The sequence below is a fragment of the Pezoporus wallicus genome, unplaced genomic scaffold (assembly GCF_028554395.1).
Source record: "Pezoporus wallicus isolate ANWC-B61680 ecotype Strahan unplaced genomic scaffold, APGP_CSIRO_Pwel_v1 contig_8542, whole genome shotgun sequence".
In the NCBI taxonomy this organism is placed as follows: Eukaryota; Metazoa; Chordata; class Aves; order Psittaciformes; family Psittacidae; genus Pezoporus; species Pezoporus wallicus.
The window spans coordinates 1,602,971-1,627,599 of NW_026640148.1; the positions used below are offsets into that span (position 1 = coordinate 1,602,971).

The window sequence follows — 24,629 nt, forward strand, 5'->3', positions numbered from 1 at the left end:
ATGCTGTTTTAGGATGAGGATGACTGAACACTGGCACAGGTTACCCAGAGAGGTTGCATCTGCAACACTGGAGATACTTGGGAGCCGTGGCCCTGGGCAGCTGGCTGTAGGTTGGAGCAGGGTGGGTGGACTGGGTGACTTCCAGGGGTGGGAAATGGAGCTGTCCTGTGGGAGAAGCTTCTCCAGGTTACAGAATCATAGAATAGTCAGGGTTGGAAAGGACCTTAAGATCACCCAGTTCCAACCCCCTGCCATGGGCAGGGACGCCTCACGCTAAACCATGGCACCCAAGGCTCTGTCTCTCATTACCTTCCAGCATCGATGCTGGGCCTCTCATGAGGCGAGGCAGTGGCTGGGGGGTACCCAGCAGCACTCTGGGCCGAGGGGCGGCCAGAACATGGGTGCTGAGGGTCTGTGCTCCCTCCCTACCGGAGCCCCCCTGTCCCGCCTCACCGGGGCGCTTGGCTCCGGCTCCCGCCTCAGCCGGCGGAGGGGGGCGCTGAGGGCGGGGGGGAGTTCGGCGGTAGCCGGTTCCCGCCGCGGGGGCTGATCACCCCCGGCCGCGCACGCAGCCGCGCCGCCGGCACTCGTTGTGGGCGCCGCGGGACGCCCGTGCCGGCGGGAGGGGGGGGGGGCACCGGGACAGGGACCGGGGTCGGGGCTGGGCCGCAGCGAGGCGCAGATCTTCCCCCCCCCCACCCCGCTGCTTCCCCGCCCCCGGCGCGGCGGGCACCGGCGGCGGGAGGAGGCGGCGCCGGGATGCGGTGCGGGGCCGGGCGGCGGGCGGGCGCGGCGGCGAGGGGCAGAGCCCGGCGGGCGGCGGGGCGGCCCCGCTCCCCGTGAAGAGGCGGCGCGGCAGGGCAGCGGCCGCCGCCATGCAGCCGTCGTACCGGGCCCCGGCGTTGCTGCTGCTGCTTCTGGCCGCCGGTGAGTGGGGGCTGCTAGGGTTGGGGTCGGGGTGGCCGCCATCCCTGCGGGTTGGGGCGGGCCGGGCGCCGGCAGCGGGTGTCGGTCCCTTCCCTGGGCACCGGGATACCCGCGGGGGCCAGGTCTCCCTCTCTCGACCCCATCCCCGGGCAGCCGCGGCCCGCCATGTGTCCGCTCCCCGGGAACCCCGCGGGAGGCGGGTCCCCATCGCATCCCCCCCCACCCCGCCGGTGATCCCCGGGTACCGGGATCTGTGCGGGGTCCCCATCTCCCACCCCGGAGCTCTCCGTGGGTACCAGACGCTGACCCTAACGGAGCATCGGACCCTTCGGAATGGCTGGTGACAGCCCCGGGACCCCCGGGGGGTGACAGTCGAGCCCCAGGCTCCCGGTATAGACGGGTACGGGTGGGCTTCACCCCGCGGGGCTCCCGCTTCGGGGATGGGGCACAGAGCGCTGGTCCCTGCGGGGTGAGGAGCGGCATCACCCTGGCCAGGGCTGCCCCGAACCCGCCTTCCCTTGCACTGATGCCTCCGTCTGGCGTCGTGGTGATTTTGCGAACAACCGCGAAACTGGCACAAAGGAAAGGGGGAACCGCAAATTGCTCCGCGTTTCCCCAAGAGCCTCCTCGTGTAATTGGGAGACGAGGTGGGGTGCCAGGGAAAAGCAAGGAAGTGCGGGCATAATTGTACTTGGAATGGTTGTGAAGGCTCTGCTTCTATTTATAAATAGTCTGGGGAAATTGTCCAACAAAGGGATCCCCTCAAAGACCCGTGAGGCTGAGGCTGCTTTTTTCCTCCCTATCCTTTTTGTCCTGGATTGTGCTTAGCGTGGAACAGGAGTTGAGAACGGGGACATTTAAAGAGTGGGGGAGTCTTTGTCTTGAGTCATCCTGGCAGTGAGGGGAGGGCTGCTTTCCCAACCATCCGCTGGCTTCCAGCACGACCGAGCTGTGATACGGTGACATCCAGCCCCCGGCACATCTCTTATTACCCCTATCTCCCCAAAAACCTTCACAGAGGAATGTGTCATCCTCGGAGCGGCTCTGTCTGTGAGCTGTGTGCACGGTGCCTCGAGCTGTTGACTGGGGCTCCCTAAAGAGAAGGGATAAAGCCTTTTTAGGATTGCGAACAATAGTGGGCTTAAAGAGCAAAATGGATCAGAAAACCTGTTGGGGTTTGTGCCAGTGCTCCATGGCACAGAAGCAAGGAGCTTTTCCAGCACCGAGCAGGCAGCCAGTTTTGTGGCTTCCTCCTGGGAGGTTGTCCACATTAGGGAAAACCTCGGGCACGACTGGCAAAGGTCCTTTAGCCACATCTCAGCAAGAGACCCATGTCCCCACCTTCAGCTGGGGGTGCGTGTCCCCACCTTCAGGGTAAGATGCATGGGGGAGCTGCTGTATCCCCACCCGAAAGGGCTGGCTCTCTCCCCATCACTTGAAAGCTGCGTTTGCTCTGTGGAGGAGGGAGATGGACTTCGTGGTGGCTTTAAAAGGACCATGGCTGACGGTGCTGTGCTGGTGGGAGGGTGTCTTTCCTGTTCTGCTGAGGCTGCTGGAAACTTTCTAGTGCTGCTGCCCAGCTGGTGATGATGTGGAGGATTTGGGTCCTTGGCTTCCCCTGTGACTCTGCTCTCCTGGCACAGAGAGCTGTAGGGGTGGAGGTGAGGGACAGCTCAGTTCCTACTGAACAGGGGATGCTGGGGCTTGTGGCAGCTCTGGGGGCTGGACTCAGTTGGCCACACATCCCTGGACACCTGGATCCCTGCCTGTGCAGGAGGTCAGAAGCAGAGATGCAGCCTGCTGGGAATGTATACATCAAGCCCTGTTATGTTAGTAGCTCTGCTCAGCGGTTTAGGATCTGATCCAGCCTGGAATAATTCAGTGTGCTCCAGTGCTGAAGGATGGGAATAGTTAAAACCTGAGAGTGAGCTGGAGGGTCTGAGTGCGATTCCTGGGTGCTTCCCAGGATCGGGAGTGGGATGGGCTGAAGCGGGATCAGGACCCATCAGGCTGCTGGGTAGCACAGGTCTGCTGGCAGAGCATCTCTCCAGGCTCCTGGGTATCTGAGCCTCTTTGCTTTTGCACATAGGAAAATGATGTGGTTGAAAAGAGAGGGAGAACAGAGGGATTTGGTCTCTTCCCTCTTGCTGTCTCCCCAGGTGCTTGTCTGCATGTCGGCTATTGAAGGCTTTTTTTCCTCTTCTGCCTGCTTAGGTCCTTGTTAGTGTTGTGTGAATGAGCCTGTGATGAGGGAGTATAAATCAGGATGGATGTAAATTCCCTGTAGTCAGTTTTTCCTTGGCCTCTTCAGTGCCATAAGGAAATGTTCATTTAATTATAGGCATCAGGGGTAGAAATAACTACATTAAGCCCTCAAGGGGAAGCTGCCGGCGATGAGCTGCACATCAGAGCACACAAAAGTTTCTTCCCCTGCCTCAGCGTGGGAAGCAGCTCCGGCATTTTGTGGCTACCTGGATGAGCAGCAGTGGAGCATCTGCATCCCCCTGCTGCAGGGATGGGGGCTGTGGGGAAGGGGCATCATTGCTTGCAGTGGGTGAACCCACTTCCCATCCGTGCTGGCTGCTGAGACACGTAATCCCAGCAGCACAGAGAGGCTGTTTGTCATCCACACGAGCACAGCCCGCGCAGAGGCAGAGCAAGCACATGTGCTGGGTTCTTCAGAAGGCCAGGGATGCTGGCAGGGAAGATGTGCTCTGCCAGGGCTTGCTTCCACCCCTGGTTACTAGGCTTTGGATGTACAGTCTTGTTCTGGGGATAACATTCTACTGTTGGGAACCAGCTCTGCATCCCTCCCTCTGCATGACCCTGCAACCACCCTCAGCTCTCCCTATCCTGCCTGGTGTGTTGTGGAGGTCGACAGGACCCATATGTGTGCCCGGGGACTATCAGACCTTTGCATGAGCTTTTTGCCTAGGGTGCATTGAGACGATTTGGAGACTTGGGGTGAGCCTGCAGCATGGTATGCCAGTGTGTGACAGGGTGGTCATCACCACTGCTGCAGGGGCTGAAGCAGAGTGTAACCATTTTGTGCTCAGTGAGTTTTAATGGCCTTTTGGGATGTAAAAGGCTTCTGTTCTGTTTTGATGGGTGACTGTGTCTTGATGGAAGTCCTTCCAGCATCTGCAGTGGTACTTGCTCTGCCTGGGCAGGGAGGCTTGGAAGATGAAGCAGCCACCAACCTTTATCTGGTATGCTGGAAGTCAGACTGGGTGCTGTGGGGTGTGTGGTCCAGGCTGGGACAGAGTGAGAAGAGGAAGCACAGGCTTTGTCACAGGGATGTTGTGGAATGCTTTGGGCTTGCAAGAGGGCAAAGGAACCTGTGGGCTGTGGTTTCTCTCTTAGATCAGTGGCTTTCATCCTGTGGTCTGTTAACCCTGGGGGCTGTTTGGAGGCTTCTGGACGGTGACTGAGGAAGGCAGGATCACTGTGCTGTCTGTGTGCAGCTGTCTCCCCGGTGCTGTCTCCCCAGAGGCTGCTGCATCTTCCCCCGCCTGAGCTGGAACTGCCACTGATAGCGAGAGGAGCGGAGCAGGCGCTGCAGCAGCACAGGAGGGAGGTGTGAAGGCTGAGATGATGTGGGGAAGGAGCGAAGGCAAAGAGTCTGGAGCCTGAAAGCAGCAGGGCTGTGACTCCCAGAAGGGGCAAGAATGGCTTGGCTGAGGTGCTGTGACCTGCTTGTGTGGAGTCTCATCTGTGGAGATGGGTGAGCTCCGAGCAGTCCTGATGATACTGATCCTAGTGACAGGAGAACCTGACTCTTCCCAGCCCTGTGCACCTCTGGAGGTCAGGCTCCTGGTGCACATGTGCAGATAAAGGGCACGTCTGCATCTATCTGCTTTTGCAGTGAAATGCCATTTCCTATGGATGTACCTGGGTCCGCAGGCTATAGACGTCCTCTGCTGAAATGCCAAGGGAGCAAATGCTGGTGGTGCTGTGCAAGGTAGTGCCCATTCAGTGCATGCAGAACCTGTAGCCTGGTGTTTGAGCTCTCTGTTCCAGCTGTAAAGATCTGTAAGAGCTTAAAGATGCTGGCACAGCTACTGTGTGCTCTAGGGTCTTGCTCTAAAGAGTTGTCCCATTGCAAAGGCTTATCGAGTTGTGCCTTGTCCCTCTTGTTGGTGCAGGTTGCTAAGTGTATGTGCTCCACACAGACACAAGTGCTTTCCCCATTGCTTAGAGGGAAACTCAGCAAGGGGTGTGTGGGAGCTGGATGTGGTTCCTAGGTGGAGCATCCCAGCACAGGTATGGTCTGCAACTCTGAATTAGCACCACATGGTCTTGGTCTGATACATGGACATCCCATGTGCTTCCCTGTGCCAGCTATTGAAGTCTGGGCTGCAGAGATTCCAGGTGAGTGTGGGGAAACCAGCTTGGAAGTCCTTCAGCTGCCTGCAGTTGGGATGTTTTTTGTTATTAAAATTGCTCTATTTTGTTATGTTCTGGGGTTGCTGTATTCCATGAAGTGTTCTGCCCTGAGGCCTCTCTCTGCTCTGCCCCTGGGCCCTGCTCCCTGGTTCCTCCAGGGATGGAATATCCCTGGCAGATGCTTCCCTCATCTGGTCATTGTCTTTCTGTCCTAACTGATTATCAGTAAATGACCCATTCCTGACCTAGCTGTCCCAGGAAATAGTGTTGTTGGGTAACTCTGGGTTTGGGGTCAGCTGGAAAGGGAGGTCAGCGGTAGCGGGGCCAGATGGGCGTTGTTGTGGCTGCCGAGTTGGCAGCACGGAGCTGCTCTGTCCCCCCTCCCTGGTACCCAGAGTGTGGCTGCACCTGAGTGCCGTTGTACAGGCTCTGCTAGTGAGAGATGGATGAGTCAGAGTGTGTGCTCCAGGTGAGTGCTCTTCCCTTCATAGGCACCATGGTGTAGCCACAGCACCCAGGAAGGAGAGGGAAAACCATCCTTCAGCTGGGCAGACCAAAGGGCACACCAGCCCCTGGTAGGTCAAGCCGGTGTGATGACACCTTGAGGGATGTTTGTGACTTTCCTTGGAGAGAAAACTGAGGTTTGCTTGTTGGTAATTAAGCAAGCAAATTTTCAAGGCAGTTTGACACAGTGGCAGCCAGATCCCATCTCGTCTCCCCAGATCCCTGCTCTCATTTCAGCTGGATACAGAAACAAATTATTTCTTCTTTCATTTCTAGTCCTATTCAGTCCTGGGCCAGTTGGGAGCTTTCCACCAGATGTCCCAGCCCATGGAGAAGTGACTTGCCTTGTGGCAAAGGGATAATGTGGTTCTTGGTTAATGGAGAACATACTTGGGGTTCTTTTAGCGTTGTTTAGAAGTGTGGAGCTGCTCTTGTTCGCAGCACTTGGGGAGCACTGGCAGATGTGCTTCCCTCAAATTCTACTGCATCCTTTTCATGCTGCTGAGCAAAACTCCCCCGTCTGCCTCATCTGGGACCACTGCACTGAACTGCACTGAGCTGGACAGGGTGAGCATCTGCACTTCGCCTTGGAGCTGTGTCCTGAGGGGCCCGTGGGGTCAGCACTAGCAAACCTGGTTCATCTGCGCGCTCCTGGCTGGCTCTTGTCCAGTGGCCTTGGGAAGGTAACACTGCACTGTTATTCCCTGTGGAAATCACCTCGTTCTGCTCCTTACAGCAGGGAAGCATCTTCTGCAAGGTCAGCGTTGGCTCCACGTGTCGTCTTTGTGGGTGCGCGCAGCTGGAGGGCTCGCAGCCAGCGCCGGAGCTGGTTTGGATGCTCCCTCTCCGCCTTTGTTCCCTCCACCTGCCTCTCCCACTTTCCCTCCTTTCTCCCCCTGCTGTGTGTGCTCTGGGGAGGCTTTTCCTCCCGTGCTCAGCCCCAAGGCTGGCTCCCTCTTTAGCATGCGGAGCCTCATCTCCTCCAGGTTACGCAGAGGTGCCGCAAAAATAGAAATGAAAGACAAACGCCCCATTGAAGCAGCTGGCAAGCCCTGGCTCCGTTCCCTGCTCCCTCCCATCTACACTTGCAGGGCTTTATTCTAGTGCTGCTTTATTCCTATGGCTTGATCTGCCTTTTGGAATACAAAACTGGGAGACTGATTGCTGGTAGAAGGGGACTAATCCCCGGTCCTCACCCGAGGAGGAAAAGGGCCAGCCACCCATGTCTTGGGCATTACATTTCCCCTCTCAGCTGTGCTCCCTGCCTCCCGCTCAGCTCAGCTCCTGCTTTCATTCTTTCTTTGCCCGTTGACAGCTGCGTTGAGCTCCTTTATGAGATGCTTGGAAGAGAGGGGGACGGTGGCAAACCTTGGGTGTGCTGTTTGGCACCTCAAGCCTTTGAGTTCTTGCTGCTGGTGCAAAACGTGGTGTCAGGATGCTGTCCAGGGAGGTTCTGATTTGTACACTGGTGCTGTTAGCCTTATGGCATTCAGGCTGATGCTGCTGGCACAGAGGGTTTCTCCAGGCCATTCTCAGCATCCTGTGCCTGTGGGTCAGGTCCCAAGGCATTGTCTTACTCCAGATCCACCCTAGGAGAAACCTAGCTTGCTCAGTCTGTGTCTATTAATGACTCATTCTTAGGGATGAGGTGGTGTAGCTTTATCTTGGGCTGAGGAGAGCATCCCAGTAAACAAGATAATGCAGCTTAGGGGGTTTAACTGGGTAAACACTTGAGAGTTAAAGGAGGGTAAACAGACTCCCAGGATCTGAGCTTCCCACATGGACGGGATGAGCTCTGGGTGCCCAGGTTCACACGCCAGAAGAGGTCTGCTGTGGCAGTGTAGGCACCATCATGTTGGAGCTGGGTGAGCACCACTGGATCGGTGTGGGGACTGCCCTGTCCATGCTGTGCTTGTGCACAAGAAACTCATTTTGACCTCTCATTTTGAGCTGTGGTTTTCTCCGTGTGTGCAAAGCTCACAGGGAGCTGTTCCATCCCTGGGTGCTTTGGTTGGCTCCATGATGCTGCAGAACCTTCCTTCCCCTTCGATACTCTGCCTCTGTTGCCGTTCCCTGTCTGTGGCTGCGCTGGCCTTGGATCAATAGAACAAAATAAATGAGCTGGAGATGTGCTGAAGCCTGGCCCAGGAGTGTATGGGAAAGAGTAACCAATATTGGATTGTGCTCAGTTGAGAGAAGAGTGGAGAAAGGTGGAGAGGGTCAGAGCAGGCAGAAACCTTGAGAAATGCATTTCCAGCTGCCAGCATTCCCAGGACAGGTTTGGGAATCAAGTGAGTAGCAACTCCCAAGCTTTTTGGGCTACAAGCCAGTGTTGTTGATGAACGCACCAGGGCCAGCCCCTCTGCTGCTGCCCTATAGCTCATCTTGGCACTTGCCCTCATCTGGATTGATCCTTCTGGGATGTGGAGCTGTGGGATGCAGTGATGGGGGGGAACCCCAGGAGGTCGCCTGGCCTGCGCCCTTGCCTGGAGGCAGTTCAGCTCTGCTTAAATCACTTCAGGCCACGTGGCTCGAGATCTGCATGCAGCGTCCAAGTGATGTCTCAGCAGTGCTTTGGCAAATCTATTTCTAATACTTGGGGACTGTGCAAGCAGTTCCACACCTGCATTCCAGTGATGCCGCAGTGATGTTCCTCATGGGGGAATTTCTCCTCTTAAGGCATTTCTAATGGATGTTTTTGGGATGTTTGGTGCTGCTTTTGAGGTGGTGACTTCTATTTCTTTTCAGACTATTTGTGTTACTGCCATCCTTGGGATCATCGTTAGCTCGTCCTATGGTCCTCCTGTGCAGGGAGGAGTCTCCTTGCTTTGTGTCCTTGGCTGATTTCATTGTGATGTTCTCAGTTGTTGTTCCAAGGACACTTAGGGAAATATTAAAGACCAGCAGCTCCAAGGAGAGACCTTGAGGAATTCCACTAATGGCCTCCCTTCAGCACAAGCCTCTCATGTTTTCATATAGCCAATGCCCTACTGTTTGTTGTCTCAGTTTTCCTGCTCACTGGTGCCTGTTCCTGCCTCTCCTGGAGTTGTATACGAGGCACTGTACTTTGTACTGAAGAACAGCTGGATTAGATCTGCTGCGTTTCTCTTGTCTAGCAAATGAGTTCTCAAAGAAAAATACCAAATTAGCCTTCATTTCAGCTTGTTCAATTAGTTCAGTTCAGTGACTAGTTCATTAAGAGCTGGGAAGCACAGGATGAGCTGAGGAAGCAGGAAAACTTGTCCTTTCCTTCTGATCTATGAATAAAAATCAGCTGAGAGAGGATGAGATCTTCGAGCTTTCATGTGCTGAAGAACAGAGGGCTGGGAAGCAATTGGTTCAGTTCACCCACATGAGATACTTTGCTTGCTTAACAGAACTGTTTTAAATGGAAAGCGTGTTTTGGTAATCTCATTTTTTCCCTTCTGTCTCCGTATTTGTCATGGTATTTATGGGTTGAAGAAAGCCAAGTTCCAGGTGCTGTTCTCTTGCTTTTTGATTGAAGTTCAATATGCATGTGAATGTACCTTGACACAAATCACAGTTAAAGTCTCATCTAGGACTCGGGAGGTGTCAGTCAAACCTTCTAATAGATCAAATGGAGATAACAAGGCTGTAATTGGTGCAGGAGGAGTGTGAAATGCAGCCTGCCTGCCTGCTCGGTGTTCGGTCGCTGGTTGCTGCTGGCATCTGACTCCTTACCTGTGACAGCCCTTCCTTATGGTAGCAAAAACTGTGAATGCAAAATGCAGTTGAACTCAATGACTTTAATAGATTTCCAGCCTGCTGGTTTGAAACATGATTGATATTGGTGATGTGAGTAATTCTGTTTTACTTCAGTCCCCCTGCATATAATACAGCTGCGGGTCAGGAGCACCAGGGTGAAGTCATGCCTGGGTGGCAGTCAAGTAGGAAACTGTCATTGACTTCACAGTGCCAGGATTTCCTGGTTTAAGGAGCAGACATTCCACCTCCTCTCCAGGATGGTGTTGAACAACCCCATGGTGCTTCCAAAGAGGCAGAAAGCCTTAGAGAGGGTGAACCTTCTTTGTACCACTAAAGAGAGGTGCCCCGGGCTGGGTGGCTTCTGGCACCAGCTCCTCCTGGATGTGAACACTCTTCATGGTTGTGGATGTTTCCCAAAATACCCCAGTTTTCCTCATCGGCTCAGGGCTCAGCCCATCTGCAGGGCAGGGTACCTGCAGGCTGCGCACAGCAGCTTGGCTTGGCAGGAGCAGAAGACAAGCACGGTGGGTATCACTCCTGTTTCTGATATGGGTTTACTCATTGTACAGGGACCTTGCACCTCTGCCTTGCCTCCTCGGAGGAGACAACCGCCGATGGCCTCACGTCGACGTCCCTGCTGGAGTTTGCCGTGCTGCCCCACCTGGAAGCCATGAATTCCCATGAACGAGCCAGCCCGGAGCCTGTGGAGCCTGATCTTACCCCTGTCTCTCTGCACGCTGCCCCGGGATCGGGCTTTGCCAGTGAGGAGAATGAGGAGTCCAAGATCCTACAGCCCCCGCAGTACTTCTGGGAAGATGGTGGGGAGCTCAATGACTCCAGCCTGGATTTAGGACCCACAACAGGTAGGTTGTTTTGAACCCATTCCTCCTCCCCGTGCTGTGTGGGGTTTGAGGAGGTGGAAGGATGCAGGGATCCGTGCTGCTTTGACACAACTCTCGCTAAGAGGGCCTGAGATTAAACGTCAGCTCTATTTTCTCACCTCAGTGCCTGATGTGTCCCCAGTGAACCCTGAGCAAGCATAGGCTTTAGAAACCAAGTTACAGCTGAGCCTTTATTCCTGAGCTCCTATGGGCTGGGAGAAGTATTGCCTCCACCTAGCTTCCCATTGCCTCATACCCTTCTTTCTCTCCTTCCCCCTTTTATGTTCTCTTCTCACTCCCTTCTTTCTATTGCTGTCAGTTAAGCGCAGCCTAAAGGTCTCAAGATCAAGGCCATCTTGGGGTTTGAGTCAGAGCTGGCTTCCCTTGGTTAAACTCTGCTGTCCTCACTCCATGATTTCGGTGGGGATTTGACCTTAGAGCAGACAGCAGGTTTGTCCCTTATCCTATTGCCTCCCCTGTCCTGCTTTCTTCCTGAGGGGACTCATGGCCAAAATGAGCTGTGTTAGCACCTGCGCTTGCTTGCCAATGTGGGCTGTTTCTTGAGACCCTTGAGCCCCCCAAGCCCCTCATTGCTCTCAGGGGGAGGGATGGGAGGAAGGAGGAGGAGGAGCATTGCAGGGTTTCCAGTATCTTAGGAGATTATTTCACAGTGCTCCTGCTCTTAAGTGTCATGTGGGGCACGTATTAAGTGCTACCCAGGGGCCAGGCTTCAGCCTTATCCCTCCTCCCTTACCTGGCATCACTGCCTCCCTGCAGAGGGTCCGACTGAGGTCTACAGTCAGAAAGCACAAGCCTTGTTTGATCTTTGCTCCTGTTTCTGTGACCTTAACGAAGACCTCGCTGAGGGCTGTGCCTCTGGCTGCCAGCTGGGACACGAGACATGCTGTGTAGGGCAGGGGCCATCCCAAAGCCCTTTGCTCACCAATGCTGCTGCTGAACTCATCTGGCTGTGCTCTTGCTGCCCTGTGGCTCATGTGGCCCCGGGGCACTTATGGTCTTGGCCATGGGGAGCTGTGCTGGTGCTGGGGTGGATGCCGCAATGCTCCTACCAGGGCATCTTTGGGCCGTGCTGTGGTTTAGCCCCTCTGGTGCATTGGCAGCGTGCTCAGCAGCACTGTTATTTGTGTGCCAGCGGGCACCTGCGTGTGCTCAGGCCTGGACGTGACTTGGAGGCCAGCGTGTGCTTGTGCATTGAGAGGAGCCCGAACCAACCTCGCCTCTTGCACGTGCCTCCTCCCATCTGCATGCACAACACGCTCCCCTCTGCTTCCGTCCTTGCCTGCAGTGCTTTCCTCCATGAGCAGATGTACTCTTTCAGCTGTCCTCTGCACATACCCTATGCAGTGCCCAGCTCACCGCTGCTGGGCTTCCCAGCACTGCCTTTACCCCTGGCCATTGCTGTGGCCGGAGCTCGTGTCTCGGTGATGTTTCAGAGCCATGCTTAATAGAACAGTTTGAATTATTCAAGAGCTGGGAGCACATTTCTCCTTAAAATTTAATTAGAAACCTGCTGTGTGTCATTTTACAATGAAGGATATTGCAATAGCATCCCTCAATTGGACAGCCCTCTCCTGCACGAGAGGTGCATGCAACGTGCTGCGTGCGTGGCAGATTCCATGCGATGCCTGGTGGAGCCGTGTGATGACATCTGTTGGGTTATTTTCAATGTATAAATCCATTAAACAGTTTCAGGCAGCTGCTGTTTAAGAAAGAAAATCTCATGGTGTAAGTTTTCCTGTCGTGGAATTTCTCTGGACAGCAGTGTAGTCTGGAAGAGTTGGTAGCTCTGTCCCAGGCACAGATTTGAGCCCCTGTATCAATTAAGGCACAAAGCAGGATTGTGATAGTACTGGAGAGAAAATTCCCTGCTGTGAAAGGAGACCTGTGCTGGCTCCTTTCTGTGTTTGGTGCCTGGAATTGGTGGCGTTAGGCCAGATCTCCTGAGATTTCATAGAACCGTGGAACGGTTTGTGTTGGAAGGGACCTTAAAGCTCATCCAGTTCCAACCCCTGCCATGGGCAGGGACCCCTTCCACTAGAGCAGCTTGCTCCAAGCCCCTGTGTCCAACCTGGCCTTGAACACTGCCAGGGATGGGGCAGCCACAGCTTCTCTGGGCACCCTGTGCCAGTGCCTCAGCACCCTCACAGGGAAGAGCTTCTGCCTAAGAGCTCATCTCAGCCTCCCCTCTTTCTTTGAGTCACCTTTCTTGTATTTTACTGCTGTAACGTCCTTCTGCAGTCTGTGAGGGGACCCCTCTGCCTTTGTGTGACTCTGGGGCTGCAGGAGGTAACAGATAATAGCAATCTGCAGCTGCTGCTCTGGGGCTTTAAGTGCACTCAAATATCCTTTAATAATACTTCAGGAGCTTGTGTGGCACCGGGGGCCAGCTGTTGGAGACAGCAAACCCCAGTGGCAGGGCACAGCTCAGCCTGGGGCTCTGCTCCCTCTGAATAACCTGCTTCTGCTGGTTTATGCTATGGAGCAGTCATTCTGGATTGACACCAGTGACACCAGCCTGGGAAGGAGCCTGAGATTGATCTCACTCTGTCTGGGAGTGCACAGAAGTGCATGTGTGCTCACCCGTGCACAGCTGCTACCCAGTGGGGCTGCATCTGGGAGAGATGGATTAGCTCTGGTGGGAATGGGGATGCATATCCTTATGGAAAGAAGCAGCATGTGATTCATACTGCAGCCAAGAGGCAAGTCAGTGGAGCTGTGAAGCTGCTGCTTCTGCATCCCACTGCCTTCAGGAGCTTCCCAGCCTGCTGTTTGGGTTTGGCTGCTTTGATTCAGCTGTGGTATCAAACTGGCCTGAGCCACAGATTAACCCTTAAGACAGAGAGGACCTGCAGCAACTCACATCTCCCTTCTTCCCACCTTCCCCATCTTGTTTTGCCTGGAGGCTTCCAATCCCCGTGTTCACTTCTGTCACACTGGATTTCCTGAGCAACAGATGCAACATCTCTTCTAGATTTAGGGCTAGAAGGTGGGTGCCTTGAGGGCTGCAGGGCCCCGATTGTTAGTGGAAGAATTATATGGTGGCTTATCCATCCTGGGGAGCTCCTTGGTTTGCCCCTGTCTGTGTTTGCCTGTGGCTCAGAACACAGTGCCCCATGTGTTCCCTTTCCAGTGAAGGCTCTAGATTGGGGCATCCTAATCACTAACTGCTGGGAAGGGAGGGCTCCCAAAAGGGAGGGTGAATGAAGGCACTCAGTCCCTCTCCTCCCTTGCCCCAAAACTGAATCTCCAAGGATTGGAGTGCAGCATCACATCTTGTCATGTGCTGGGCTGGCACAGAGCTCAGTTTGTTACAGCCAGGGTCTGCTCCTCTAGCTCCAAGGCTCTGTCCTTGAAGACCAAGGCTTGTCTGTGCTGGAGCTATCAAATCTGGTATCACAGATTGGTGATTCACTGGGATGGCATGTGGTGATTTGGGGGGGGGGTGGAATTGTAATCTTTTAATTATTCATAGTAATTAGCAGAAGGGGTTCCCAGCAGAGCATGGCTGAGGGGTTGCAGGTCAGACAAGTTAGAAGGATCGCATTCAAAGAAGTTTTCTGACCAGCTAAAGGGATAAAATCTCTTCCATCCCTATCTGATATAGTGAGATTCCCTTCTTTCTGTGAGGAAATACTTGCTTCTGGCCAGAGCCATCCCAGCATCTCTCACCCTTACTGAAATCGGCTGCCTCTTTATCCAGACTGACAGCAAATCTGGTGTTCTTAATAGCATCTTCAGCCTGAGCACTAATGAAATGAAGCACCTGGTAAAGGCTGTCTGCATAAGGAGCTTAGTGCTGAGCAGCCGCCTGCCCCAGCTCAGCTCCTGGATGCCTCTTGTTTATGCCTTGGTTTAGTGCACACTCACACCTCAAGTGATCAATCCTGGGGCGAGCCACCTCAACCAAAGATGATGCTGGCAGAGGCTGACCTGTGAAAAAGGGTTTCTCTGTCTTATTCTGTCGCAGCCAGCCCTACCTGGCTCTGTTTGGGTGCCTGGTCTCTACCTGGAGCCAATTCCAAGCGTAAGACCTAACCACTTTGCTACCATGGGGTCTCTCTTTTAACTATAATCCCTCTTGTGTGTGGACCTGTCTTGGAGTCACCGATACTACCTTCTCCTAGTTCTGGAAGATGAGGCTATTAGCCCAGACCAGCTCAATTCCAGCACCAGTAATTGCATTTTGCCTCTTTGAAATCCCCCCGCAGAGTAAATCCAGTGGAATACATCTCTTTGTAGGAAGCCTCCCTGCTCTATACTGCAAAACAGTGAGCAGAGCCTGCCTCAGAGCTGGCTGTGTTACAGTGCACCTCGCACTTCCCCAGGTTAGCATGTGCTTCAGGAAGAATGGTGCTATTGAGCTGGGGGGGGGGAGCCCAGGAGTGTTCATGTCTTTATTACAGTGCCTTGTGGTTATCAGTAATTCAATCACTGGATAACATGATCTTCCAGTTTAATCCAATCAAGACCTTATGGTCAGGTTGTGTGGACTAAAACCAGGGAGGATCACCCTTTTTCTGCGCTGTCCCAGTTGCCAGTAGTGCAAATAGAGGGAACCTTGCAGGGCAGCAGCTGAGAGCAGGTTTTCTGAATGGAGGAGCAGCAGAAATGGACTGAATTAACAGCTGGCTGGAAATCTGCTCTGGTGCAGAGCCAAGGCTCGGCCCATCTGATGTCGGGGAAGTTCTGTATTGATTCTGGGGGAAGCAGGACATGGCCTGCCCCTGCAGAGGTTTGGAGCTGGTGTTCACCTCTCCCAGGGCAAATCATCTCCTCAGACAAAGGGAATGCATTTGTGTGACCCAGCCCTGGGCCTGCGAGAGATGCAAAGGGCAGGACGTGGAGGGCTGTACAAGATGCTTCCTTTAGAGAAGAGCCTGAGGGTCTTTGTAAGAGAGGTTGGAAGGGAAAAGCTGGGGAGGGGGACTGGGGGAGGCAAAGCCACTTGGATGCTGCAATATGAGCAATATCACTGCTGGTGGGAAGCACTGAGGGGTGAGCTAAGGCTGTGACGGCAGAGAGGTGAGGTGGAGGTGTGGAATTTCAGATGGGTGAGCCAGCCTCCCAAGGGGATGGGGTGACTGAAGCTGCCCACTGCGCTCATCTGGGCCGTCACTGCTAGACTGGAGATGCTGGGACAGGGCCATGGTTCCATGAGCGGTTCCGAGCTGTCCCCCTCTGAGCATCATGGCATGGATGCTTTCTTGTGTGTGGCTGGGAGGGGTTTGTGGCATTTCAAAGATGCCCAGGGTGATGCAGGTTCTGGGGCCAGGGAGGAGGATTGGGTTTGCTGTGCTTTTGTTTCTCTTCCTTAGTGTTTCCCCTTTAGCTAGTGGCTGACTCCTGCTACCACCCCATAGCTTTCTGAATCCCATCTGCAATGAGTCTCTGGGTCCCAGCCTGACTTCTGACACTCAAAACCTCACCTTAAACATGCCACATATCAAAGCTGTTATTTATTATTGTCTCTGAAAATGCCTGAGGACAAAAAGGAGTGGAGAGAATGAACAGGTGGGTTATCCCTAGGGAGAGTGGGTTCACTGGGATGTGCAGGACGTTGTGCTGCACTTGTCAGATGGGATTGTTCTTTTTTGTGGCAGGCTACCTGCTCTTAGAGGGTCACTGCTATTGAACCCCATCTGTGGCTGGACACATACAATGGGGCCAGCTCTCTGCCTTTCTGGGTTCATGATTACTTGGGATGTGACATGAAGTCCTTTGGGTCTCATTTTAGATTACAACTTCCCTGCTGCATCTCAGAAGGCCGGGCAGAAAGGGAACAGGACACGGGTGAAGGACAGCTGGGCACCAGCCACTGTGCAGCCATCGGCAGAGCTTGTTGATCCCGACTCGCGCACGCCTTTCTCCAGCACCCTGGAGGAGGAAGAGGGGCTGCTCCCCATAGAGCACCCCAGAGGAGGAGTGGAGAGCTTCCAGACCTCTGGGCCAGAGGTTACATCTGCTGAACCCATGGGCCAAGAGGACTCCTTCTCCCTTCTCTTTTCCACAGTCTCTGCCAGGCCAGGAATTGTGACTGAGGCAGCCCCAGGAGAGCAAGAGGAGGATTCTGTTTCCGCAGGCTTAGACCTGGGCAGCAGCATGGGACCAGGTCTTGTGCCTGTGTCCTCTGTGTTTTCACCTACTGTTGCTGCAGGGTCTCCCAGTGATTCAGAAGAGTCCTTTGAGGTGACAGCTGGGGACACGTGGGCTGTTGGAGGAGCAGACTCGGAGCTGACTATGACTACCACAGGAGCAGAGCTTGCAGAGGCCACAGTGGAGGATGACGGGGAAGAGCTTTCATCGAGAGAGGAGGTCTCAGAGTACACAGTGGGGTGGGAGCTGCTGGAGCCCACGGTGCTAACTGAAACGGAGCAGACAGTGGAAACACTTGTGGGGACACCCTCTCCTGCAGGCAGCTCCCCGCACACCCAGACTTTACCTGGGAGTGAGCAGCACCACACTTCATCTGCATCTCCATGGGACAGGGCTGATGAGGCTGTGCTGGATCCCATTTGGAATGACACTGAGCCAGCCACTGAGACTACAGCAGCAGAGAGGAGCTTGGCACCACAGGCTGGGGACTCCCGCATGGCCATGCTGCCCACAGAGCTGCCCTGGGACTCAGCACAGGTAACACTAGGAGCAGGGAGTGGGTGCGAGGTTTAGTGAGGATAGTTGGGAGTGTCCCTTTTTGGGGGGTGTTTAACCCCTTAAACCATACCCACATCCCTAAGTCTGGCTGGTGGATGTAGCTGCTTCTGTTCTCCCCACCAAAACTGGGTTTTGGGGTGAATTTTCCACAGTTTTGGGTATCCATCCTCCTGCTCCTCCCAAGCAAACTGCTGCACAGAATCCTGCTTCTAATAAACACCTGCCCTCTGGGGCATGCACAGCAGTGAAAGCTCCTTGTTTCCTCAGCCTGCATTATTGGAAGTGTCAGGACAAAAATGGCCCTAAGGATTTCTGGGAAGGGAGTGAGAAGGGAGTGCTATTTTTGCTGGTGCTGCCTGCAGGGACCAGCTGCAGAGCAGGGTACAGCAATCTGTGAGGATGCTGGGCTAGGAGAGCCTGGGGGAGAGGAGGTGTGAGGTGAGCTGCAGTGCCTGGATACAGCAACCTGGCAGCTGGTTGAGGATGGACACACAGCAGGAGCTGGCTCTGAGAAAGTACCAGGGAATGCTTTTAATGCTGCTTTCTGCCCCTCAGTACCCAAGTAGCATGAGCAGGTGACTTAGTCCTTCTGTGCATCCTGTCCTGCTTGCAGAGTGCTGCCCTCTCTCCTCAGTTTAAGGACTAGAGAAGCTTTTGTGTTCAGTGCTGATCACATATGGAATCAGGCTGCAGGCTGGACAGCTTTCTACTGAGTGAGTCCTCCTCCAGTCTAGAGGTGGAAGGAAAGTGGGCTGTGGCAAGCTGGCATAGTAACCTTGTCTTGCCCTGTGTGCTAGCACTGAAATGGTGATTCCTCCTCAGTAGAGAGTTACACCCTTTGAGAAGTGCTTCTAGGGGGTACATCACAGCCCCTTGGCCCTGTCCCTTGTTTCAGCAGGAGAGCTGCATTCTCTACCCAAACCCAGCTCTTTGTCTTGTCTCTCCAGGTGATCTGCAAAGACTGGAGCAACCTTGCGGGGAAGAACTACATCATCCTGAACATGTCAGATAACATCGACTGTGTAAGTCAGCCCAAAGACATTCGATGGCAGAGGGGGAATAGGGCTTGGGGACATGGAGGCAGGCGCAGCTCTTGCTGTCTACTTTCACTACAAAACATTCTAAATCACGAAATCTCAGCTTCCCTGTAGAGGCTGTGGAGAGAAGGGGAGGAGGACAGAAATGTTGCTGTTCTCCAGGAGGGAAAAGGGTGGGTGGAGAGTGATGATTTTGCTCAGTCTAGCACATGTCAGTCTCATACTGGAGTTTTGACTCCCTTGTGGCTGCTAGTCTCTGCCATCAGTACCTGGATCGTCATGAGGTCTTTTAACATTGCACCTCTTGCCGACGGGACTGAAGTGCGATTCTTCTTCCCTCCTCTCTTCCTCTTCCTTACCCTCCTTCCAAGATATACTAATGTCTTCTGATGGCTCAGAGGAATGGGGACTCCCCATTTGCACTGTGAATGGTTTGGTGTCAAGTAGCTTTCACTAAATCTTCCTTAAGTGCCTCTTCTCCCCACCCTGTTATCTGTGTGTTATCTGGGTCTGTTCACCAGCCACGCTCTGCTGATCCACTGCCTGTCCATCCATCCCCATAAAGCCACGGTTAATTCATGAGCTCAGAGCCCCTTGTGGGTCCCTTTTAAAGGGGCTCGTTCACCTCTGCTGGGCCTTTTATCAGCACTCAAAAACCTGTTGTGAGGGGCTTGGGGTCAAGGTGCCCTTCATAATTCTAGGCAATGATTATGAGCCTGACAGCCTGAGACTGGAATGTTTCATTGGGGAACTATGGCCTCGTGTGTCTGTGCTCCTGCTTTCTGCAGCTCCTTTGCTTTGGTTCCTGCAGGGCAGTTCCTGTACACCCTGCAGGATGCTGACTGCTTTGAGGGGAGATGAAAAGTCAATCTCTTCTTGACTTAAGCAAACCAGTTTGAAGAGTTCTAAATATCTCTGCTACAGTTCACAATTGCAACTCGGATTGAAAACCAGAGTCCTGCTGCCCCATTTCCTCCATGTCCCAGTCCCCATTGCTCTTTCTTCTATCTCTGTGGTTAATTAATGCAAGTTCATTTTGTCATGTGTGGTACCTTGCTTCCCATGGTCCCTTGCCCTTGTGTTGGTTAAACCAGTGGAGGGGCAGAACTGGCAAGCAGATGTGCAGATGTCTCAGCCAAATGATGCCTTCACTATTGAATCCTTGCTAAAAGAAGACAGTGCCAGGGATAGGCAGGGCTGAACTGGTTTTCTACTTGATTTCACGTTTCAAAACAGATTTCTCTGCCAAAGATTTGTGCTGTCCTCCCCTTTATTCAAAGGGACACGTGTTAACACACATATTTAACATGAACATCACTTTGTTCCCTGCATCCCATTACCACCTTCATGAAGTTGGAACCAAGCTCTTCTCCTTTCCAATGGTGTTGATGCAGTTTGTTTCTTACCCATGGTAACTTGCTCAGTTTGGGCAACTCACCGATCCTCTGCTTGTACTTTCTGTTTCCTGGTTTCCATACCTGAGCCCTGTGGTGGTTGGATTTCCAGGGTTGCAAAGGGAGAACCTACATTGCAGGTGCTATAGTTCAAATTAGTGTGAAGGGGATTCCTCACGTTTCCTGTTCTGATGCCATGGATCATACAGGAATAGGTAGTCACTATTCCTCTGAGCCATCAGAGGAACATTTCTCTGTTTCATGTTTCCTATGTTTTGATGATGATCAGGTGCAATACCAAGTCCCACTGAAAAGCAGAGGGACCGGGAGGATGCTTAGCCCCTTCCAGAGGGTTGCACCTTGGGCTTTAACACTCTTCATAGTGCCAGGCTCTTGCCTCCTGCAGGGATGATGTCTGTGTCACTGGGTTAAGCTGGCAGCCCATTTATCTTCCTAATGGGCTCTGGGCAAGGGAGTCACTTCAGTCTCTCTCTGGGCACATCTCCCATTCCATATCCCTGGGCATTTTGCCCAGGTGAGGACTGCAGGATCTGACCCAGCAGTGGTGCCTGGCTGCGCACCGGGAGGTGACCTCCACATTGGCTTATGTGCGTTCAGGCTCCTTTGAGCTCCTCTTTCTCCACCATGGACAATTTATCAGTGCTCTGCAACCTCAGCTTTGCCCATCACATCTCACTTCTGTCCTTGGGCTCTTGGGCTGAGCTGCTCCTCCTCCTCTGCATCACCCAGAGCAGAGCCAGGACCTGGCAGCCCGGTGCTGCATCCTCTTGCTTCCCATGCCCAAACCACAACCCGGTGAGGTGAGGGCACTGTGATTCAGGCCCCAGTCACTGGTGTCTCTTCCAATTAGGCCATTTTGGGCACAGGCCTGTGCCTGCCCTGAGCGCTTCAGATCGCCATGGCAACGGGAGCTCTCCATTTTATTAATCAGCTGCGTGGCCCTCATGTTGCCACGGCAACCAGAGACAGGAATAGAAACCCAGGAGTGGGAAAGCAGCAAAGGAGCAGTCAAGGGGTGGCTCGAGCATGTTGTGGGGCTGAGCGGCACCCGCTGCATCCTTCTTACCATAACAGCACCTCAGCACCCCAGTGAGCCAGGGGACCTGGGCTTGGCACTGTGTAGGGTGTATGGAGACCACAGGAGCTGAGGAGAAGGGCTAATGCATCAGGAGATGTGTGTGGGTCCAGCGTGGGATGAGCAAGGAAGCGCTGGACCAGGTTTAGCATTGCTTTTGACCATGCAGTTGTGCCAGCCCTGTGGTGCTGCTTCTGCCCCATCCCCACCATGTGGTCACCAAGGTGCCTTTCCTGCGGCAGGAGGAGTTTCGGCTGGAGAAGGGTCCCCAGCTGCTGGCGCTGGTGGAGGATGCCTTCTCCAGGCAAGCGGATGGACTGCAGGACCGCTGGCTCATCTCTCTGAGCAAACCCAACGAGAACGACAAGCACTTGCTGATGACACTGGCAGGGGAGCAGGGTAAGTGCTGCAAGAAGGAGCCTGCAAGACCTCCATCCTGCTGGGGATTTCAGACTGATGGGTGCATCTGAGCTGCACTGAGCTGAGCAGCGCTGATCTCTTCCTCTCCTTCTTCACAGGTGTCATCCCTACAAAAGATGTTCTCATGGCACTGGGGGATGTTAAGAGGAGCTTAGCAGAGGTAAGAGCCTGTCTGCCTGCCTCCATTTGTTAAGACTAGCTATACAATTAAAATAAGCAACTTGAAAGCTGGGAGCATATCTCAGCCTAACCGAGTGCAGGCAAACAGATGAGTCAGACACTTGGCAAACTCTCTTCTCCACTCTCTGGTAGCTGCCAGGCCATCAAATGTCTGCTCCCATTAAGAGAGTAACTATGGGTTATTCCCTCCTTGCTTTTCTGGCTTGGCTGTGAAGCTGCTTTTCACACATTCGTTTTGTTGGGATACTTGGTCTCATCCCTTCTACGCTATTGCCAGTGGCAATGTGGGTGCTGCAGAGCCCCAGATTGGGCCCTGCTCACCCTACAGCTGATTTACATGCACTGGCTGCTCTCAGGCTTTGCTAAAGAGGTGGGAGAGGTGCCTGCACTAGATGAGACATGTTCACACACTTTCTTCTGCAGTGCCAGGGTCTGCATTTCACTCCTTTAGACAACAGTCTACACAAGGGCAGGCAGAGGAGCAGAGGTGAGGGATGCCAGGCTCCTCTGCCAGCTGCCTCTAGCCCTCATGTATTCCCTTCTAACCCTGGGCGGCTTGGAAGAGGATGGAGATGAGGTCAAATTAGCCCCATGATCTCGACTTTGGCTCTTAGGGACATGTAGGCACCAAGGGTTTTATTCTGCTTGGATTTGTTACACTGTTGGAGTAATTCTGCTGGTTTTAGCCCCTTGCTGGCTGTCTGCTCCTAGGTTTTCACCCGACCTATCAAACTGGAGCAGTTAGGCAAAGTAAATGAAGTGCTTGGTGTGTATTGCTTGGCTTACACCAGAGAAGGTGCAAAAAGCCAACCCGGTAGAAACTGGGTAACCAAAGTATCATCAGCTGGAAGTGTCCAGGAAGGATTTGTGTTGGTGCAAGGTGTGATTTGCCACTGTGCCCCTATGCAGGCCTTCTTGTCTTGCACATAGGTGTGATCCTTGTGTAGGTGGTCAAGGTAAGATGATGCCTACTGTCATCTGCTGATGTGCCAGCTTTCGGAAGATGGTGTTCTATTTAGTTATGTGCCTTCTAGTCATGGAAGCCAGTGTACATCCTGACTCCCCAGTGCTGGCTTTTAGTTCTTCTGCTCGCAGTGGTGGTCCTGTACTTGGACCCTGGAAAGTCTGAACAGGATCCCATGGGATTTACTGTATCCCTTCCTTCCTTCCTTCCAGATCGGCATCCAGAACTACTCAACCACCACGAGCTGCCAGTCGCACCCCAACCAGACACGCAGTGATTATGGGAAGCTCTTTGTGGTCCTGGTGATCATCGGCTCCATCTGTGCCATCATCATTGTATTGGGGCTCATATACAACTGCTGGCAGCGACGCCTGCCCAAGATGAAGAACATGGTGAGCACTGGATGAGCAGAGAAGGTGGCTAAACTCTTAGCTCTTGGGATGGAGGGGATTGGGAAGTTGAGGGAGGTGGATTTCCCCTGTCCACTTAGCTGGATACACTGCTGGAGCAGCAAGGAAGCCCATTCAAGTGTAAGAGATTCAAAGCTGTGCTCTTTGCCACTGTGAGGGCTGGGCTAGCAGTAGATGTTCCTTTTTGCACTGACCCTGCAGGGTCCCTGGTGGCCCTCAGAGCCTGTTGTGATTGTGCTCCTCAGCAGTATTAAGACCTGTCCCCCTTTGTCTCCATTTGTGTTCCTCACAGTCACACGGCGAGGAGCTGCGCTTTGTGGAGAACGGCTGCCATGACAACCCCACCTTGGACGTGGCCAGTGACAGCCAGTCGGAGATGCAGGAGAAGAAGCCGAGCGTGAACGGTGGGAACACCATCAATGGGCCAGAGAGCTGGGATGTGCTCATCAACAAGCAGGCGAGCGAGGACGTGGATGTGTTTGAGGAAGACACGCATCTCTAGAACAGGAAGGGAGGGAACCACCCCCTCACATACACTTGTCTCTCTCCTATCTTAACTGATGGACCACGGGATCAGGTGGCTTCTCAGGAACTTCTTAAAGGCTTGGAAGAGGTCAAGTCTTTGTGGAAGTTTTCCCAGTGGAAGTCCTGAGCCCGCATCTGAGGCTTGGAGCCAGGAGGATCCCTGACCAGAGGGAAGCGGGAGGGGTGGGTTTGTAGGTCTCTGTGTGTGTGTTCCTATCAGTAGCACCAATGCTTTCATCGCCTTTAAATGCACTTACTGTAGCTCTCTGGTAGTGGCTGAGAGTGGCTGGGCTTGAGAAGCAAGGTGGAGAGGCTGAATCTGCCAGCAAGAGTCCAGCTCTGAGAGTAAATTCCCTTTGGGAGTGCAGCTGGAGTTCTGGCAGCCAGATCCTGACCTTGAGATCATGCTCAGTCCCTGCAGGTGCAGTAAAACCTCTGCATTCCAGGTGGAGGGGAGCCAAGACTCAGTGAGGTCCTGGTCAGAGGTTGCCTTCCACAGCTGAAAAGAGGTTTTGTAGTGCTCTAGCGCTCAGCTGCTGGTGAGGTGAGCTCTTGATACTGGGGAAAACGTCCTTCTGTTATCTCATTTCCCCCACACACCACAGACAGCCCCGTTCCAGCTCCCTAGCTGCAGGCTGAGTGTGCAGAGTTTGAGCACTTTACCCTTGCTTTGACTGATTGCAGAGAATTCAGTGCCATGGAACAGCATCTTAGCTGGAAATCCGCTTTAGGTCAGAGAGTTGCTGGGAAAGGTCATTTGAATGCCTCTTTCATGCAGTAGCCTGTGAAATGAGCAGCAAAGTATCCCTGTGTGTCTCAGTTTTAGAGTCCACCCCTGTTTTCCAGGGTAGTTTGGTTTCAGTGGGTCTTTTTGAGGTACATGCAGAATATTGGGGCTTTTCAAAGGGAGAGAAGTAAGAAGTCAGACACAGCCAATTTTCTGGTCCTTTTGTTTCCTCCTCAGCATCCTGCCCGGGGGGGGGGGGGGGGGGGGGGGGCTGTTTATTGTCCCACCTGTGTAAATCGGGGTAGCATCTTTCAAACCACTGCATTTAAGCAAGCCGAAAAGCCAGTTCAGATGAGATGAGATCTAAGAGGTCCCCAATGAACGTTGCTCAGGAATGCCTCAGGCAACTTTGAGGCTCCAGCTCCTCCCTGAAGATGTGTAATAAAAGGCACGTGAATGCATAATTGTTCTCTGAGCCCTGCCTAAACTCAGAACTACAGTGGAGCCCGAGATCCCAGAACATTGTTTCTCTTGTCATTGAGGGACTGAGGGGCTTGCTTTGGTCAGATGCAGCAGTATTCCTCTGTTAGGTGATGTGTGTGCTTGCTTACTGCAAGGTGCAGCTTTGCCTTTGGTCTTTAAGGGAGCCTTTGTACAGAAAGACCCCAGATGTGCAGCCTGATGCCGAGCCTGTAAATCTATCCCTGTATGTACAGATCTTTTTAGCATGTTCACCCCTGGTGTGGGTGCCTCAAGTCAAGGTACACAGTCTGCTGGTTC

General features: G+C 53.5%; 1 protein-coding gene across 1 annotated transcript; it reads left to right on the forward strand.

Annotated features, from left to right (window-relative positions):
• Positions 1–787: 787 nt before the first annotated feature.
• On the forward strand, positions 788–23,698 carry PODXL2 (podocalyxin like 2). The gene is made up of 8 exons (XM_057417515.1): positions 788–927; positions 10,113–10,406; positions 16,180–17,075; positions 18,044–18,118; positions 20,866–21,022; positions 21,142–21,203; positions 22,400–22,579; positions 22,890–23,698. The coding sequence occupies exons 1-8, from the start codon at positions 876–878 to the stop codon at positions 23,097–23,099; spliced, it is 1,926 nt and encodes a 641-aa protein (XP_057273498.1). The 5' UTR covers positions 788–875; the 3' UTR covers positions 23,100–23,698.
• Positions 23,699–24,629: the final 931 nt, after the last annotated feature.

What these genes read in the sequence shown, in the direction of transcription:
- PODXL2 (XM_057417515.1), top strand. Translation starts at nt 876, where the DNA reads ATGCAGCCGTCGTACCGGGCCCCGGCGTTGCTGCTGCTGCTTCTGGCC. An exon ending in TTAAGAGGAGCTTAGCAGAG is followed by an intron (nt 21,204 to 22,399) that starts GTAAGAGCCTGT and finishes CCTTCCTTCCAG; the next exon opens with ATCGGCATCCAGAACTACTC. An exon ending in TGCCCAAGATGAAGAACATG is followed by an intron (nt 22,580 to 22,889) that starts GTGAGCACTGGA and finishes TGTTCCTCACAG; the next exon opens with TCACACGGCGAGGAGCTGCG.